This window comes from Cydia strobilella, chromosome 22 (assembly GCF_947568885.1).
Source record: "Cydia strobilella chromosome 22, ilCydStro3.1, whole genome shotgun sequence".
NCBI classification, from domain to species: domain Eukaryota; kingdom Metazoa; phylum Arthropoda; class Insecta; order Lepidoptera; family Tortricidae; genus Cydia; species Cydia strobilella.
Window position 1 is genome coordinate 2,925,336 of NC_086062.1, and position 20,371 is coordinate 2,945,706.

The window sequence follows — 20,371 nt, forward strand, 5'->3', positions numbered from 1 at the left end:
CGCTACACAGGTAACTTGCAAGTACTATTTGATTACGACTAGCGTCTACTCTAAGTCAGTGCAATAAGTATTGTCATGAGCTCAGTGTAGACAGACCCCAGTAGACGGTAAGGATGAAGGTACTTTTGTCATCAGTCTGACCTGGCCTGCTTTCCACCGACATCATTTCATAACATTTCTATTTTATAGTATTCCATTATTTTTAACGCATTTAATTAATTGAATTTGTTAGACTTATATCGACCGTATAAGTGGATATATGGACCGTGATTACCTTTTGTATTTTTTTCGAGCTACCGATATTTCGACGCAGTTACATGCATCTTGTTCACGGATAACTGAACCTATAACCCGGTTGATATAAGTCTAGTGAAACTTACCGTGAATCATTCAAAACTGTAATTGAATTATTGTTATTTTACTTGTCAGATTTTAGAACGCCTCAGCGTAGCTCATGAGCGTTACCAAGCCGCTCTAACTTCACTAGAATCTGCTCTAGCCAGCCGGCTACACCACTCTGAAGACGTAAAACTCGCCATTAGGAAGAAATACGCCCCCACCTTCGCTCGGTTGTGCTTGGAAAGTACTTCGGTGTGTGATCTGCTTATGTATGGAACGCCGGAACTGGGAAGAGAGATAGGTAAGTTATATATGTATGCCAGTGGTATATAAGTGCCTTAATTGTACTAGAATCCGCTCTAGCGAGCCGGCTACGACACACTGAAGACGTAAAACTCGTCATTAGGAAGAAATACGCCCCCACCTTCGCTCGGTTGTGCTTGGAAAGTACTTCGGTGTGTGATCTGCTTATGTATGGAACGCCGGAACTGGGAAGAGAGATAGGTAAGTTATATATGTAAGCCAATGGTATATAAGTGCCTTAATTGTACTAGAATCCGCTCTAACGAGCCGGCTACACCTCACTGAAGACGTAAAACTCGCCATTAGGAAGAAATACGCCCTCACCTTTGCTCGGTTGTGCTTGGAAAGTACTTCGGTGTGTGATCTGCTTATGTATGGAACGCCGGAACTGGGAAGAGAGATAGGTAAGTTATATATGTATGCCAATGGTATATAAGTGCCTTAATTGTACTAGAATCCGCTCTAGCGAGCCGGCTACGACACACTGAAGACGTAAAACTCGCCATTAGGAAGAAATACGCCCCCACCTTCTCTCGGTTGTGCTTGGAAAGTACTTCGGTGTGTGATCTGCTTATGTATGGAACGCCGGAACTGGGAAGAGAGATAGGTAAGTTATATATGTAAGCCAATGGTATATAAGTGCCTTAATTGTACTAGAATCCGCTCTAACGAGCCGGCTACACCTCACTGAAGACGTAAAACTCGCCATTAGGAAGAAATACGCCCTCACCTTTGCTCGGTTGTGCTTGGAAAGTACTTCGGTGTGTGATCTGCTTATGTATGGAACGCCGGAACTGGGAAGAGAGATAGGTAAGTTATATATGTAAGCCAATGGTATATAAGTGCCTTAATTGTACTAGAATCCGCTCTAACGAGCCGGCTACACCTCACTGAAGACGTAAAACTCGCCATTAGGAAGAAATACGCCCTCACCTTTGCTCGGTTGTGCTTGGAAAGTACTTCGGTGTGTGATCTGCTTATGTATGGAACGCCGGAACTGGGAAGAGAGATAGGTAAGTTATATATGTAAGCCAATGGTATATAAGTGCCTTAATTGTACTAGAATCCGCTCTAACGAGCCGGCTACACCTCACTGAAGACGTAAAACTCGCCATTAGGAAGAAATACGCCCTCACCTTTGCTCGGTTGTGCTTGGAAAGTACTTCGGTGTGTGATCTGCTTATGTATGGAACGCCGGAACTGGGAAGAGAGATAGGTAAGTTATATATGTAAGCCAATGGTATATAAGTGCCTTAATTGTACTAGAATCCGCTCTAACGAGCCGGCTACACCTCACTGAAGACGTAAAACTCGTCATTAGGAAGAAATACGCCCTCACCTTCGCTCGGTTGTGCTTGGAAAGTACTTCGGTGTGTGATCTGCTTATGTATGGAACGCCGGAACTGGGAAGAGAGATAGGTAAGTTATATATGTATGCCAGTGGTATATAAGTGCCTTAATTGTACTAGAATCCGCTCTAACGAGCCGGCTACGACACACTGAAGACGTAAAACTCGCCATTAGGAAGAAATACGCCCCCATTTTCGCTCGGTTGTGCTTGGAAAGTACTTCGGTGTGTGATCTGCTTATGTATGGAACGCCGGAACTGGGAAGAGAGATAGGTAAGTTATATATGTATGCCAGTGGTATATAAGTGCCTTAATTGTACTAGAATCCGCTCTAACGAGCCGGCTACGACACACTGAAGACGTAAAACTCGCCATTAGGAAGAAATACGCCCCCATCTTCGCTCGGTTGTGCTTGGAAAGTACTTCGGTGTGTGATCTGCTTATGTATGGAACGCCGGAACTGGGAAGAGAGATAGGTAAGTTATATATGTATGCCAACGGTATATAAGTGCCATAATTTTATTAGAATCAGCTTTAGCTAGCTGGCTACACCAGACTGAAGACGTAAAACTCGCCATTAGTATAGAGAAAGATAGTCTTATTGCGATTCCTATAAGAGGAAAGAGCAAATAGTGCCATGCTTTGTCCTTATCACCCACCGGGTGGCATCATAGGTAGGAGGCGATGGCGAAATACCGAAATGTATAAGAGTGAAAGAGAAAAAATCATATGCTGCCCAAATTTTATATGAATATTCTTTCTCTTACCCGGCGCTCAGTGGCGCGTCTATAACTACTTGTATATACTATGTCTAACATTACCGATACAGCAGTCACTCTTACAATGAAAGTTTTGTTCATTCCATTCATACCAGCTTTCATGAGTCAACCTGTACCCCTTTCTTCGATTATAACTAGTGGTACTTCCGCTAGCCATAATCATAATCGAAGAAAGGGGTACAGGTTGTTTCATGAAAGCTGGTATATGTAAGGCAGGCAGGCAGATATGTTGTTTTGTTTCCAAAAGAGCTCCTTAGGGCGATCCCTTGTGACGACGTATCGATCGCTACTGCCTTACATATTCTAGAGAAGACATTCGATTTTAACTTAACTTTGCCAGTAGTATCGAAGAAGACATACCAGACTAAAGGGCTTATTACACTTTGCTAAATTTAGAATTCTAAATTTAGGATTAAAGTAAGGATATTCTAATTAGAATCAAGGATGGTTTCTGACAAGCTGAATGATTTTAGCATCCTAGTTAGGATAGGTGTAATAATATATAGTGCAGTCAGTCGCCTACGGCGGGCGGACGTGTCTAAATTTAGAACTGTCGTGACTAAATTTAGAACAGTGTAATCAGAAGCGTCCGTCCTATCCTAAGCAGTCTAATTAGTAATGACTAAATTAAGCAGTGTAATAAGTCCTTAAGACTTAGAAACAGACCGTTTCCGTGTGTCTCACGGAAGTTTTGTTATTAAAAAGACCGTTCAGTCTTAATCCTTTCTAATTTTCTATTAGGGCGCGGACAATATGGCGTCGTATACGCCGCGCGAGGAGCGTGGGGCAAGCATGAACCTGTTGCTGTTAAATCTGTGTTGCCAGCTGACGAAAGACATTATCGAGAACTAGCCATGGAGTTTTTCTATACAAGGTAAGGTTTTTTCATATAGCCCTATCAGGCCTATCATTAGTTTTGACACAGCATAGCGAGGAAGTCAGTAGGACAGTACATAACACTCAACCTTTTTTAGGGTTCCGTACCCAAAGGGTAAAAACGGGACCCTATTACTAAGACTCCGCTGTCCGTCTGTCCGTCCGTCTGTCCGTCTGTCTGTCACCTGGCTGTATCTCATGAACCGTGATAGCTAGACAGTTGAAATTTTCACAGATGATGTATTTCTGTTGCCGCTATAACAACAAATACTAAAAACAGAATAATATAAATATTTAAATGGGGCTCCCATACAATAAACGTGATTTTTTTGCTGTTTTTTCCGTCATGGTACGGAACCCTTCGTGCGCGAGTCCGACTCGCACTTGGCCGATTTTTTATTTAAATTTCGATACAAAGTGATGTTTGAGTGTAGGTAGTTGTGATGACGTCCAAAGACCAAATATGCTTAGGTCAATGACCTTTTATTAATCCATACTAATATTATAAATGCGAAAGTCTGTCTGTCTGTCTGTCTGTCTTTCTGTCTGTGTGTTCCCTCTTCACGCTTAAACCGCTGAATCGATTTAGATGAAATTTGGCATAGAGATAGGTCGAGTCCCTGAGAAGGACATAGGATAGTTTTTATCCCGAAAATCATCACTTAAGAAAGTAAAAAGCGGGGTGAAATTGATATAACTAATGAAGTGCCTGCTAATTTGTGAGCATAATCTGCTGTTACTAAGTCCACGCAGACGCAGTCGCGGGCAAAAGCTAGTAGGTAATAGACGCGTGACGTTCATAGTTGACAAAAATAAAATGCAGGCAATATTTAGTAGATGATTGTGACAATCTTGACACATTGGCGTCAGCCGTACCACTTACTCAATATAGGCTCCGGAACCTATATTTGATGGCTCACGATCGAGCGCCTGGTGCCATATCTACCTCCCTTTACTTTCATCCATGGCTTAGGTACAAAATATAACAAAATTTGATCGATTTTAATGGAAAAAACGTCCCAATTTTTTTTATATAATTAATTTTCATATGAATAGACACATGTCCTTAATAGCATTTATTTTTAGGAGTATCCCCCCTCACCCACGCATCGTCGCCGTCCACGGCTCCATAGTCCAACGCCGCGCCGGAGGAGCGTTAGGCGTCCTGCTCATTTCCGAACGAAAAGAAAGGGACCTACACGCCGCGGTACGAGCAGGTCTACATTATGTTGAAAGGATGAGAATAGCCTGCGATATCATCGAAGGTGCGTGGTAAAATCTTTCACTTTTGCAATGTGGATATAGGGTTCCATTTGATAAAGGTAGAGTTTCGTGCTGGAAGAGTGTTGGGTGTCCTGCTCATTTCGGAACGGAAAGAAAGTGACCTACACGCCGCGGTACGAGCAGGTCTACATTATGTTGAAAGGATGAGAATAGCCTGCGATATCATCGAAGGTGCGTGGTAAAATCTTTCACTTGCAATGTGGATATAGGGTTCCATTTGATAAAGGTAGAGTTTCGTGCTGGAAGAGTGTTGGGTGTCCTGTTCATTTCCGAACGGAAAGAAAGGGACCTACACGCCGCGGTACGAGCAGGTCTACATTATGTTGAAAGGATGAGAATAGCCTGCGATATCATCGAAGGTGCGTGGTAAAATCTTTCACTTTTGCAATGTGGATATAGGGTTCCATTTGATAAAGGTAGAGTTTCGTGCTGGAAGAGTGTTGGGTGTCCTGCTCATTTCGGAACGGAAAGAAAGTGACCTACACGCCGCGGTACGAGCAGGTCTACATTATGTTGAAAGGATGAGAATAGCGTGCCATATCATCGAAGGTGCGTGGTAAAATCTTTCACTTTTGCAATGTGGATATAGGGTTTCATTTGATAAAGGTAGAGTTTCGTGCTGGAAGAGTGTTGGGTGTCCTGCTCATTTCGGAACGGAAAGAAAGTGACCTACACGCCGCGGTACGGGCAGGTCTACATTACGGTCTACAAGGTACGTAACGAAATCTTATTGAAATGTTTTGAAAAGATGTGTCCCGCCGAGTTTGTTGCCGGTCCCATATTGGGATACCAGGGGGGGGGGGGGGGGATTAAATCTTCTCAGGGCAGAGGTGTAGGGTTAGAGCCGGCGTAGCTTTATTTGACGTTTATAAGCGCATTGTAATATGCCTACTTGAATAATAAACTATTTTTATCTTCTTTTTTTTATTTGATCAAATTCCATGATGGGCCAGGGTTAAGCACAGGCGAGATGCGTTGCGAGTAATGAAAACTGAAAATGTCAAAACAGCAACTATTTTTAAAGTTTGAATTGATGATTGATTTTCATAATCATCACATTGTATATCATGGTCGCGCCATCATCGTCGTAGTTGTTTTTTTTGTTTATCCATATGAAAAAAAAAAAAAAAAAAAAAAAAAAAAAAAAAAAAAAAAAAAAAAAAATACCTTGCTGCATGTAAGAAAAGCATATTTGTTTGAATTTGAACTTTAATAGTTGTCAATAGAGTTGAATATCATATCCGCCTTATATGGCTTCGTATGCGGTAATGGGTTAACACTTAACGAATAGTTCTATAGTAGACAGAAACACTTATTTTAAGCCCAACTCTAATATAGAAAAAAACCGGCCAAGTGCGAGTCGGACTCGCGCACGAAGGGTTCCGTACCATATCACGGCACAAATATCACGTTTGTTGTATGGGAGCTTCACTTAAATATTTATATTATTCTGTTTTTAGTATTTGTTGTTACAGCGGCAACAGAAATACATCATCTGTGAAAATTTCAACTGTCTAGCTATCACGGTTCATGAGATACAGCCTGGTGACAGACGGACGGACGGACAGCGAAGTCTTAGTAATAGGGTCCCGTTTTTACCCTTTGGGTACTGAACCCTAAAAACGTTGTGGTATAAAAACATTGTTTTGTATCCATGTATATTAATATCTAAGTATATGAGTATATAGTTGATAATGGTCTAAGTGCAATGTGATATTTCTATCATCCTTTCTAAACTATAAAAAATGTATACGTATTAAGCGATCTGACCATCGGTATCTATTTTTAGGGATCCGTACAAAAAAGGGTAAAAAAGGGACACTATTACTAAGACTTCGCTGTCCGTCTGTCCGTCCGTCTGTCCGTCTGCCTGTCACCAGGCTGTATCTCATGAACCGTGATAGCTAAAGCTTCACAGATGATGTATTTCTGTTGCCGCTATAACAACAAATACTAAAAACAGAATAATATAAATATTCAAATGGGGCTCCCATACAACAAACGTGATTTTTTTGCTGTTTTTTCCGTAATGGTACGGAACCCTTCGTGCGCGAGTCCGACTCGCACTTGGCCTTTTTATATTTTTTTACTTGTGTACACAACCAACCTTTGCTGCATTGCTAGAGCTAGCGGTGGTTTATTCCCTGATCCCTATAAGACAGTTTTACCTAGTTTAGGGCTCAGGACACTATTCCTAGGCTGTTTAACAATAGAATACTCCTAAAAATGTTATTCTACTATATATATGTAACATAGAGTAACTTATACTAGAGCGGTACTGTCATAGTAAATTTTGTAACCCCAGTAAATTCACTGCCATCTGTCGACACACTTTAAAATTAAAAATGAAGATTTATAAAAATACGATAGAATGTATTTAAATATAGATAAATGATTTTTTTTATTTGCATTAATTATTTTTATGATTTTGACCCATATTCTTTCACTGATATGCGTTAAAATTGTTAAATAAAAAACGAAACCGTCAACGCCATCTATACGACTGTAGGCCAAAACTAGTAGCGCCCTCTGAACGAGAATCAAATTTTCTTGATTTTCGAGGCACGTTTTTTCCTTAGACTGTATCCATCTATTACGGAGTTATATCTATCTTTGTATGTAATAAGCAGCCATTTATGATACATAAATAATTTTTCATTTTCATTTTTCATCTCCAGGCATCCGCTACCTTCATTCTCTGGGCCTCGTGCACCGCGATATCAAGATGAAGAATGTTCTCCTGGACTCCAATAATAGGGCAGCATTGTCGGACCTTGGATTCTGCGCCGCTGAGGCGCTCATGTCCGGATCTGTTGTTGGGACACCGGTAAGAATATTTTATTTAAAAGTTCAAGTTCTTAATTCAAACATTTATTCTGCGGGTAGGGCTCAATAGTTCTTATAATTCATGAAATAAAACTATGAAAACGGATTATATCGCGTATATTGAATTTATAATACATCCCGACGTTTCGAACTCTTTACAGCGTTCGTGGTCAACGGGTGACTGAGGAAAAATTACAAAATGCAAAAATACCCACATACTAAAATAATGAACAATCATAGACTACAAACTTTAAGGCTGGTTGTACATGCAAAATCGGTTCATAAGGCTAGTTATACACTATAATTATTTTTCAAGTAAAGATATATATATATACGCGATAAAAAAAAAAAAAAAAACTATGCCGGCTCCAACCCTACACCACGGACCCGAGAAGATTTAATTCCCTCCTAAACTGTAGGAGGGTATCCCAATATGGGACCGGCAACAAACTCGGCGGGACACATCTTTTCAAAACATCAGAATGTCCAGCATCATCCAACACTACGGTCTCACAGTCTATGTCTCGCTTGCTCCTTTATCAGGTGGACTACAGGATCCCAAGCTGGTGGTAGAGAAAAGCCATCTTCCCTATTAAAGTTTGGATATTTCTTAATCTCAATGGCCTCGCGCAGCATTCTGGGTATGTAACGCTTCTCCTTGGCAAGAACCAGAGGCTTATCAAACTTGATTGAGTGATTGGCTTTATCCATGACATGCTCACAGACAGCAGACCTAGGTCGACGGTGCTTGACATCAGCTATGTGTTCCTTCACCCGAGTGGAAATGCTCCGTTTCGTCTGCCCGACATATGATAGGCCACACTCACAGTCCAGCCTGTACACTCCTGCAGTCTGTAGAGGGGTATTGCATTTTACAGGCCTCAGGAATTGTGACATCTTCTTCATTGGCTTGAAATATGTTTTTATATATAGTTTTTTTATCGCGTATATATATATATATCTCTTTACTTGAAAAATAATTATAGTGTATAACTAGCCTTATGAACCGATTTTGCATGTACAACCAGCCTTAAAGTTTGTAGTCTATGATTGTTCATTATTTTAGTATGTGGGTATTTTTGCATTTTGTAATTTTTCCTCAGTCACCCGTTGACCACGAACGCTGTAAAGAGTTCGAAACGTCGGGATGTATTATAAATTCAATATACGCGATATAATCCGTTTTCATAGTTTTATTTCATGAGTAACTATCGCGGTAACCGAAGACAATATTAGTTCTTATAATTGTTAACCCTTTTTTCGTCAAAGACTTCAACTGACGCACCCGGCTACAGGGTTCACTATGACGCGCCGCACACGATACAGCCCCGAAGGGGAAACTAGGCCTTATGGTATTAGTTCAATTTCCTGTCGTTGTTTTTCTTCATTGAAAAGACTGATAGTGAAAAATAGTTTTTAATAGGTGTCCGTTTTGTGTACAATGTACACTTATTTTCAACGTTTTAATCTGTAACTGTCAGTCCCTATTATGTTTACAGACATCACGGACAACATATGCTTCCTTTAAAGATCTTTACAAAGTGTAAGGCGGACCATAATTATTGATTTTAAACTCTTCATCATCAGGTCCATATGGCTCCAGAATTACTCGCCGGCGATTACGACGCGGCAGTAGACGTGTATGCCTTTGGCATCCTGTTCTGGTATCTCTGCGCCGGAAACGTAAGGCTACCGGCGGCTTTCGAGGACTTTCAGAACAAGGAGCAACTCTGGACCAAAGTTAAGAGAGGTGAGAACAATAAACTGCTCATCAACAGGTCCATGACACCAGAGTTGTTAGGTAATTACAACGCAGCAGTAGACATACGCCTTCGGCATCCTTTTCTGGTACCTCTGCGTCGGCAACGTGAGGCTACCGGCAGTTTTCGAGGGCTTTCAGAACAAGGAGCAACTCTGGACCAAAGTTAAGAGAGGTGAGAACAACAAACTGCTCATCAACAGGTCCATGACACCAGAGTTGTTAGGTGATTATGACGCAGCAGTAGACATACGCCTTCGGAATCCTTTTCTGGTACCTCTGCGTCGGCAACGTGAGGCTACCGGCAGCTTTCGAGGACTTTCAGAACAAGGAGCAACTCTGGACCAAAGTTAAGAGAGGTGAGAACAATAAACTGCTCATCAACAGGTCCATGACACCAGAGTTGTTAGGTGATTATGACGCGGCAGTAGACGTGTATGCCTTCGGAATCCTTTTCTGGTACCTCTGCGTCGGCAACGTGAGGCTACCGGCAGCTTTCGAAGGCTTTCAGAACAAGGAGCAACTCTGGACCACAGTTAAGTAAGAGAGGTGAGAACAACAAACTGCTCATCAACAGGTCCATGACACCAGAGTTGTTAGGTGATTACAACGCAGCAGTAGACATACGCCTTCGGCATCCTATTCTGGTACCTCTGCGTCGGCAACGTGAGGCTACCGGCAGCTTTCGAGGACTTTCAGAACAAGGAGCAACTCTGGACCAAAGTTAAGAGAGGTGAGATCTGATTGATATTTGGGGTACCGAACGGTAGCTCTCGTAATTCAAAAAGGTAAAACTGCGAATTAATTGCATCCCTCTTTAGTAACTTATGCAAGACATTCATATAAACATTTATTCAGCAAATAGGCCACAGGGGCACTTTTACATGTACATTTTTACAAGCAATAAAATTAACCAAAAATTACAAAACACAATTACAAATATGGAATCAATAAAATAAAATATTAGATACTTTGTTAGAGATGTATCCAGTCTAAATGTCAAATTACACAAAAAAAAACTAATAAAAAATATACAAGCAACAGACAAGTACTAAATATGTTAGAGATGTAAAAGTCTCTAGGTGTCAGAGATTAAATATATATAATAAAAAAACGATCATCAAATTATCCTTAGAGGTGTAAAGGGTCTCCAACCTCCTCCAAGGGTCGTAAACAAGCAGTATTTTTTTGGTATTGGTGTATATTGGGCCTTAGCTGCCTGAAAATAATATAGAATATTTCATTTGTACCAATATCAAAAGTGACGAAGGCTTATTTAGTCTCATAAATTTTGTTTAATGACATTGGAATGGACTTTTACTTGTTTAGTTTGCAATGAAGTACTGTGCAGTGTGTGACTCTAGAGACGGAGGCCAAGATCTTATTGTACTTCGGTTGTCGTAGTCTTTGTATTTTGTACAACATTTCATGTTTTGTATTCAACATGGAACAACAATTGTTGCAGGACTCCGTCCGGAAAAATTGTCGCATTTCACAGACGCATGTTGGGCGCTGATGGAGACTTGTTGGAATCCTGAGCCTTCCCGGCGTGCGTTGCTTGGAGATATACAACTACAGGTAATCCTTCAATTAGCTCCATGCATGAATTTATTTTTATTTTTGGATTCATAATTTATATCGTTGGAACACCGGAAATGATAAAAATACTTTTGTAAACCTTAACATTATTTTATTAAAAAATATTTAAAATGTTGAAAATTTTTGAGCGGTTGAATCGCTTATAATTTTTGGCGCGAATTCGACAGAGCGTGATGACGTCACACGTTGGGCGGCCCAACTGACGTTTGCTACTAATGACACTAATCTGTCGAACGCGTGACGTCACGTGGCGTTTCGAGCGTTTCACTCACTAGCTTTTCGCGGGCAATTTTTTGTAATTTTTATTTATAATTCTAAGTAATTAAATGGTAATTTAAAAACGGAAATGCATTTGTAACATGATATAACGGTAACTAACATCCGAATAAAATATATTTCGTTCAAATATAAACTTCATGCATGAGGTTAATTCTGCGAGTCCTATCGACGCGATATTTAGTAAGCAGAAAATTTACCTCTAAGTTAGGATGTCTCCGAGACGCGATATCGAGTTTGACTTAGGGCATCACGTCTCACTCTTTTATTAAACAAAATGTGAGACGCAAATACGTATTGGACAGATGGAATACCATCCTTAGAGACGGAACCCAGAGGTTTAAGACATTTCAAAGTGTTGGAACTCAGAGGTTTGATACTATTCGGAATATAGAAGTTCCTTTTTAGGGTTCCGTACCCGAAGGGTAAAAACGGGACCCTATTACTAAGACTCCGCTGTCCGTCCGTCTGTCACCAGGCTGTATCTCACGAACCGTGATAGCTAGACAGTTGAAATTTTCACAGATGATGTATTTCTGTCCCGCTAAAACAACAAATACTAAAAAGTACGGAACCCTCGGTGGGCGAGTCCGACTCGCACTTGGCTGGTTTTTTAAATAGTGGGCTTGGTAAGTATTCCACTGCTGAATAAGGTTCTCTTGTCTATCCCTTTTTACAGTACTTCCGCCTTACATTATAGATATTTTTACTAGATTATTTAATGACTGCGTAACAAACGGAGTTTACCCCACTAACTTAAAAAAGGTTAAGGTTCAACCTGTGTATAAAGGAAAGGGCGAGAAACACGCGTTAAAAAATTATAGACCTATTTCGTTAATTCCGATATTTTCAAAAGTTTTCGAGCGGTTATTAAGCGACGAACTTATGTCTTTTTTCAATAGAAATGATATGTTGAATAAACAGCAATATGCGTATCAACCGGGCCGGTCAACAATTGACGCGGCGCGTGACGTAATAGGCAGAGTAATGGGTCACCTGGACGGGCGAAGGCAGGTCGCTGCGATCTTCTGCGATCTGTCACGCGCTTTCGAACTGGTAAGTCATCCGCTTCTATTAGCCAAGCTCGATCACTACGGCGTCACGGGTAACTATCACCGAGTAATTAAATCATTTCTTGATGCACGCAAACAGCTCACGTCCGTAAACGGTGCAAAATCTGATATCCTAGAACTCGGTCCCTGCGCAGTCCCCCAGGGCTCGTGTATGGGAAACAACCTTTTTATTTTGCTAATGAACGACTTCACCTCTGCAACTGACCAGGCGGAATTCGTCCTATTTGCTGACGACGGTTGTGTCATTGTTGCGGCTGAGACTTACTTCCTACTAAAAGTAAAACTGCAAATGGTCATGGATCAAATATCGGCTTGGTTTTCAGCTAATGGCATGGTGCTCAATGTTGAAAAAACCAACATAATACACTTTAGCCTACGGTGCCCAAGTGATCAATCACTAAATAAATTAAACGTCATGTGCAATGGCCAACCTGTACCTCAAGTCGACCAGGTTAAATATTTGGGACTAACCATCGATGCCGGCTTAAAATGGTCACCTCATATAGACGCGCTGTGCCTACGGTTATCTTCAGCTTGCTTCGCCCTAAGCAGATTATGCCCATGTATGGATTTGGCTAACGTAAAGAAAGCCTACTACGGCTACTTTAACTCCATATTAACTTACGGTATTGACCTTTGGGGCTGGGCTGCGGAACGTGAGCGAGTATTCAAACTCCAAAAAAGAGCATTGCGCATCATCGCTGGTGTTAGTTGGGATCATCCTGCAAAGGATTTGTTCATAAAATACAACATACTAACCGTACCTAGTCTTTACATCTTGGAAATGGCTAAGTATGTTAGAAGTAATATTAACCACTTCCATACCAACGCTGATGCGCACGGCTCCATCACGCGACGGCGACATGACCTGAGCTTGCCACACACACGACTGGCTAAAACTAAAAAATGCCTTAACTTCATTGGTCCAAAGATTTATAATAAGATCCCTCCGGCAATAAAGCAGGCCCCGAGTTATGCTTCATTTGTACGACAAATGAAAACAAAATTAGTCAAAGATGCATTGTACACCATTGACGAATTCTTTTTGTAAATAAGTATTTAGGTTGTAATAGTAATAGTTGTTTAATGTATATTTAATATGTAATGTAATGTGTAATCGTAAACAGACGGACGTATAAAATGTAAAATTTTATGAATAAATAATTGAATTGAATTGAATTGAATTGAACAGTGATTGCGTACATAATGTGCCAATTATGAATGGTAATAACATTCTAACGTATAGATTGAATCATACGATGATCGAATGCGAGCCAAAACTGGGAAGATTCCTGGGATCACATTTTGCAAAATATAAGTAAAATTAAAACTCACGTTTATCATAAAATGTTAGAAATAATATAAAAAATATTGTCCACAGCTGGAAGGCATCCTGCGTCATGCCCAAACGCACCCCGCGCCCTGCGTCACACCCGGCGCCGACTCCGACGACAGTCTGGACATGACGCTACACTATCGGCCCAGTGTCGACTTCACTGCACTATGATACCATCATCATAAAAATATGATACCATTTATTGCCACACAAAAAAAATGATAGTTTACAAAATATAACATAAAAAAAATTACATGCGCGGTAAAAGGAACGCGCTTAGCATATGCTGCGTCAGCCATTTCATTACAAATTGACTGCTGACGATATCGTCAGCATATCAGCCGAAAGACGTCCACTGCTGGACATAGGCCTCCCCAAGGGATTTCCATTCCACTACCGTCTTGCGCCGCTCCATCGGCTCCCATCAGGTTCTTGAGTGGCGACCACAAACCGAAAATCGCAGCTGGAAAAGACCCAAAATAAGATTGTTCGACGATCTGGATCAGGGCGCGCTATGATAACCACACTTAATAAAGGCCAAAATGAAATAAAACTATGAAAACGGATTATATGGCGAATGGGGATGTATTATAAATTCAATATACGCGATATAATCCGTTTTCATAATTTTATTTCATTAGTAACTATCGCGGTAACCGAAGACAACATTAAAGGCCAAAATGGTTAGAAAATCGAGTTTATAGTGAGTACGCCTGGTTCGGTGTCTATATCGCCCCAGTTAGACGTTAAATGTCATTTCCAAGGTTATTTTAACAGTAACGGTGAAGACGTAGGAAATAATGCCTTCGACAACAGTGAAATGGCATTATGGATCTCGAAGCCCTGCGTCACACCCGGCGCCAACTCGGACATGACGCTACACTACCGGCCCAGTATCGACTACACTGGACTATAATAAATGATAACTAACTTACACTTAACAATAACGAATAAATGAAATATTTAAAAAACACCCTACGCTATATCCCAAAAATATTCATTTTATTTTGGAACTTCAAATGCTGGATCGATTTGTATCAAACATAGCTAGGAACTACCGCAAGGAGACTCGCTTTCACGGTAAAAATCCACATCAAAATCGGTCCATTCGTTGGAGAGCTACCACTGACAGACAGACATTGGCGTCAAAACAAAGAGGGGGTTAAAAAGAGGCAAAACAGTTAGAACCAAATGAAGACCTCTAAAGGAGTCTAAAGTTAGTATGCCTTGTCTATCCGTCTCGAGCCATTTGGATGCTAAATGTCAATTTGAGAGGGTTATTTTAACAGCAGATTGCTGATAAGAGGCATGCAAAAGATTAAGTAAATACACTCACAACTCGCACGGAGTCTAAAGTACATGCCTTGTCTATCCGTCTCGAGCCATTTGGATGCTAAATGTCAATTTGAAGGTTATTTTAATAGCAAATTGCTGATAAGAGGCATGCAAAAGATTAAGACTGTATTCAACAGCAGTGAAAGGACATTACGAATATCGGGAAATACCTTTTGGTATCACTAATGTACCAACTGATTAACAGTTAGTTGCCATCAAATATAACGGAGCGGCTAAGGTGTTTACAAATAATTGAACAAAGCCACTATTATAGAGAGGTTATAGTGCATGTTCAGATATTTTTGAGCACTGCGACTGTGCGTCCGAAAATTATGTACCTAAATAATGATAATCTGTCTCTTTTTCTTTTATCTTAAGAGGCTGAAGACCTGTAAGTAGTGTTTATATTTTGTACTACCTTTTAGTTAGGGTTATATGTTTTTTTTATAAATTCCAAATATCACAACAGAATATCACAAACAAATTGTAAGTACATACACTAAGAAGTTAAGATTAACATCAATTAGTACAGTATTTTACAAATATTAGGTGTTAAAAAGTCAAATAAGAAATATATCACTTAGAATAAGATGTTCTTTGTTTCTTTAATATCAAAAATATGTTGTATTTGAATGTTAGATAAAATAAAATGTACCAAATAAAACGAAAATTTTATAATACGTTTCATCACACACCACAGTGTTTAGTTTGATGTCCAAATTTCATGAAAGATGGCGCTGTTACAAACGCAAACTAGGTAACGCTAGTTCATCCTAGAATCTTTATAGGAATCTGTCAAATATTTTATAATGTCCTAAGTCACTAAGTTCGATATTCTATTGTACTATATTAAAGTTCACTTTTGAATGCACTGTCAAGTGTCATACCGATCGAAGGACCACTTTGTTTATATTTGGTTTATACAGGGTGATTCAGGAGACGTGAGCAGGATTAAGCCTACACATTCAGTAACTTATAAGCAACTGTTTCGTAGGTATCAGTATTAGTGAGATTAACGTAAATGTTTTAGTCGTATTGAAAAAAAAAGTTATTAATTTATTTACAAGATGCATGGTCGCCCTACAATTAGAAAGTACTAAACTACCGATATTCTGTGTCAAATTGAGTGTCATCACTGTCATCAGTCTGGTTGCTTTTGAAAACTCGTATCTCACTCAAGTTTGACAGATTTTCTTCATAATCAAAATGCTGTCATTGCGGTTAAAGATGTTTTATGATTAAATTAAATTAATAAGATAATTAAATTTGTCCTTACCAAAAAGTTGAAAAATAAGAACAAATGTGGTATGTTGCAACTAAATACGACGGTGATCGATCAGTGAACAGTTACTGAGCGTGCAGGATTAGTCCTGCTCACGTCTCATGAATGACCCTATATAAGAATTATAAGATACAAGTTGCTACGTTACCAATTTTTTATTCAATATTTGACAGATTCCTATAAAGATTCTAGGATGAACTAGCGTTACCTAGTTTGCGTTTGAAACAGCGCCATCTTTCATGAAATTTGGACATCAAACTAAACACACAGTCTTCTTAAGATTATTCTTGCCTTAGTTTTAATAACTTCACTTTAACGTTTCTTTAACAATTCTTCTCTGTGACGTTCTTATTTAATAATTAGTTTATAATCAAGAATATGTGACGATTTTTAATGCCTGTAATTTTAATCTCTATGTCAACTTTAATAAAGTCCACATTCCTTTCAGTTCTTGGTTTTTACCAAGGCTCTTAATGTCTATGTGCATTTCAATGTATACTCTGTTTCAATCTTATTTGAACCTTACACTAACTGAATTAAGTAGCATTTCTTTTTGTTTCATTGTTTTCTAGAACAAACGAAAGTCACCCTAATCTTCTATACAACAAGGTTCAAATTAAAAATAGGGAAACTTTGTATGGTGGGCTTTACGAGACTATAAGTTCTTGTAGTCTCGATTTGTGTAATAAAATTATTTCCGTAAGTTTTAATATGAAACTTTGTATTTTTCAATGATAACGTAGCTAGTCTTCAAAAATAATATAATATACTACAAGTCTTGTTGCTATATTTTAAGAATCTAGGAATTTTCCAGTATTTTTGAATATGAACAAATTTTAATACATTTTAAATTAAATCCTCAAAAAATGTAGACTTAATGTGTGCTCTTAAGGGTGATGCTAATAATTTAGATATTTTGATGCGATGTGATGAGATAAATATGTTGTGTTACTAAATTTTAAAACATATATTATTTTTAAGGCTTTTGCTGATAGGTTTACGAGGATTTACTGTGTTAACAGCTTGAATTATAATGCAGGCTCCTCGCCATTAACTCAGCATATGTGGCTTTCCATGCCTTTCCATGCTTATTTTCCATGTGGACTCTTCTCTGAGGGAAAGGTTCCTTATGACCCTTCTCTGATGGAAAACCCCATATCTTTAAAAAAGAATTCTGGGTAACCTTACTATCAAGGCAATAAAACTCTTAATATATACCTATATGTATTCCATATAGTATATCAAATGGTTGAGCATATTTTATAAGTGCGTTGTAATTATTTTAAGCTATTTAAAGGCGTATGTGTTCCTATAGTTGGTCAAACTAAATTGGCAGTAAATAAGAACAAAAAAAACTATACTCATCCTTTTTTTGGGTGCTAGTACTAGTGTAAGACAGATATAGTATGATTATCTCTGTCTATGTTTGAAATGAGACAGTCCTTTGACAAACTATATTTTTGCTACAATATGATGAACATTTCCGAACATATTGAAGAAAATTTATTTTTTTAGCATGCTTTTCCCGGCATGATTAAGTAAAACGTGGAAAAAGATAAATGTTTTACAAAGTGATTTATAAACGCATCTCGTGGGCGTCCGCTAGCTGGCGCGGGTGCACGCACGCGGGTGCACGCACGCGGGTGCCATTGTAGGTAAAATCCGTCGCACGCGTCCGCGCCAGTTAGCGACGCACATACAATTTTTCGTAAACCCGATCACCCGCTCCGTCCAACCGCGCCAGCTAGCGGACGCCCTTATCTGTGAAAGTGGGTGTCATTTTTAGATAATTTATGATGTTCCTTTTGCCAAAAATATATGTACATTCCCGTTGCCAGGGAGGTTTAAGGATTATACTGAGCAACTTTTACTATGGGACCAACCCTGAAATCGCGAAAAAAAAATTGGCTGTTTCATACATTTTGGCTGGTCCATTTTCTATGGTACAGTAATTTTTTTTTTGCGATTTCGTGGTTGGTCCCATAGTAAAAGTTGCTCAGTATAATCCTTAAACCTCCCTGGCAACGGGAATGCACATATTTTTTTGCCACCCTGTATATGCAAACTTTTCTTTTAATTCGTCCCAATGAGGGCTATCGTTTTTTTGCTCACCAGTTGGCGCCTCTGTTGATGGTGGTCCAAAAGACTATAGAAAAGCTGTCAGTCATTAAAGTGACAAGTGACATTTGACATTTCGAACTATGGAAAAGACCACCATCTACACTAGCGCCCCTAGCGGCGAATTCATACGCGTTAGCCCTCATTGGAAAAGTCATTCTTTTAACGGGAGTCTTAAAACCGCCTAATGTTGGAAACATTCTAAATTGTGATAAAATATTTATACAATTCGGTGTTATTTTTGTCCAACAAAAATTGTATTTATTGAAAGTATTTATGCTTAACCTTAATATTTAAGAATCTCTATAAGTTTGTTTTGAGTTTGAGCTATTATTTTTAAGAAAGTTACGTAAAACCAGGGTGATTCACACATTGTCAAATAAATACTTTAAACACATTTACTACCGCACTATATCATTAGTAAATTGTCTTCGGAAAAATAATCAGACTATGAAAAAAAAAACGACTTTTATTATTCTAGTCCTTGTTTATCGCGAACAAATGAAATAGGTGATCGATGAAATACTAACAGGCCAATTTGAACGTACGCTGATATCAGAATGAGATCTAATTGATGTTATTCTCGCGCATTTCGTTCGTACTTGTATTGGCGCGGGCGAGACGCATGGTAGCTAAATAACGTCGTTCAAATATAATTCTGATATCAGTGTACGTTAAGGGGCCCACTGATTATCAGTCCACCGGACGATATCAGCCTGTCAGTTGTTCGGAACTGTCAGCAAAAAGTTGACAGTTCCGAACAAATGACAGGCTGATATCGTCCGGCGGACTGGTAATCAGTAAGCCTCTTTAGAATTGGCGTGTATGTCAGAATTAAAAACTTCAAAATATCATTAAATGTAAAAATTGCAAGTAAATACCACTCCAAATTTGATGTAATTACACAACTGTCAGATAAGGCAACTATTCGGCCTTCGTAAATGCAATTTTAACCCTTTCACCGCCAGACGTTCTTTCACGTTGACGTCAAGACTAGTCCCAAGCGTAAAAACGTTTATGTACGTCAATCATTCATTATACTTCACAAGTGTAGTGTTATTTCTGTACTTACTGTTGCTATTATTTTTCTCAGCAGTCTGAAACCTTTGAAGAAGTATTTTATAACATTTTACTGACTCCAAAAAATCGAGAGCTATTCCAAATACTTATTTCCCTTCTCGGTTAGGCGTTTTTTTTAGGTAGACCCCGTCGTTTCTTAACCAATTTTGATTTTAATTTTTTGTATTTCACATGATTATGTTTTTAAGGTTGTTAATTTTTTTTTTCTTCATAAAACTCAGTAAGTTACTCATACCTTTAAGGCATTGGGCGTCTAAAGGATATTTTTTTAAGCCCGTTCGGCGGTTGGCGGTAAAAGGGTAAACGTGAATGTATTAAATTTAAGCGGGTTAACATTTGTTTGTCCGTTTGTAAGTTTTGCTTCCATTATTAACTGCTTTTTTGCCTAAATTCGGTTCCTCCACGATTGAATGCATGTTTTATGATCGTTGACCGTACCCTGTTTATTATAAGTTACACTTTGTAAAAATAAAAGTATTTTTTATAAATATTACTTTTTATTTTTACTACCATGTTAGCAGCTGATCTTTAATTAATATTGATTTTTTCATTTTCTCTTTCCTCTTATAGGAATCGCAATAAGACTATATCTTTCTCTATCAAAGTGTCAGGCCCTTGAATCTATACATATATTATTATACTCTTTGTCTACAATTTCTTGTCGGACTTTCACCAGGTTGTGAAATTTGCATAAACGGTCGGGTCCGAAAGGGTCCAATAAGTTGACGTGTAACGACCCTTCAAACATGTAACAAAG

General features: G+C 39.0%; 1 protein-coding gene across 1 annotated transcript in view; it reads left to right on the plus strand.

Annotated features, from left to right (window-relative positions):
* Positions 1-20,050, plus strand: part of LOC134751602 (dual serine/threonine and tyrosine protein kinase-like) — a 54,678-nt gene extending 34,628 nt beyond the window's left edge. The window contains exons 18-24 of the mRNA XM_063687077.1: positions 430-640; positions 3,512-3,644; positions 4,733-4,911; positions 7,609-7,757; positions 9,344-9,506; positions 10,981-11,093; positions 13,845-20,050. Of these exons, the coding sequence (XP_063543147.1) occupies positions 430-640; positions 3,512-3,644; positions 4,733-4,911; positions 7,609-7,757; positions 9,344-9,506; positions 10,981-11,093; positions 13,845-13,970 (1,074 nt within the window). The 3' untranslated portion in view covers positions 13,971-20,050. The remainder of the gene's footprint in view (positions 1-429; positions 641-3,511; positions 3,645-4,732; positions 4,912-7,608; positions 7,758-9,343; positions 9,507-10,980; positions 11,094-13,844) is intronic.
* Positions 20,051-20,371: the final 321 nt, after the last annotated feature.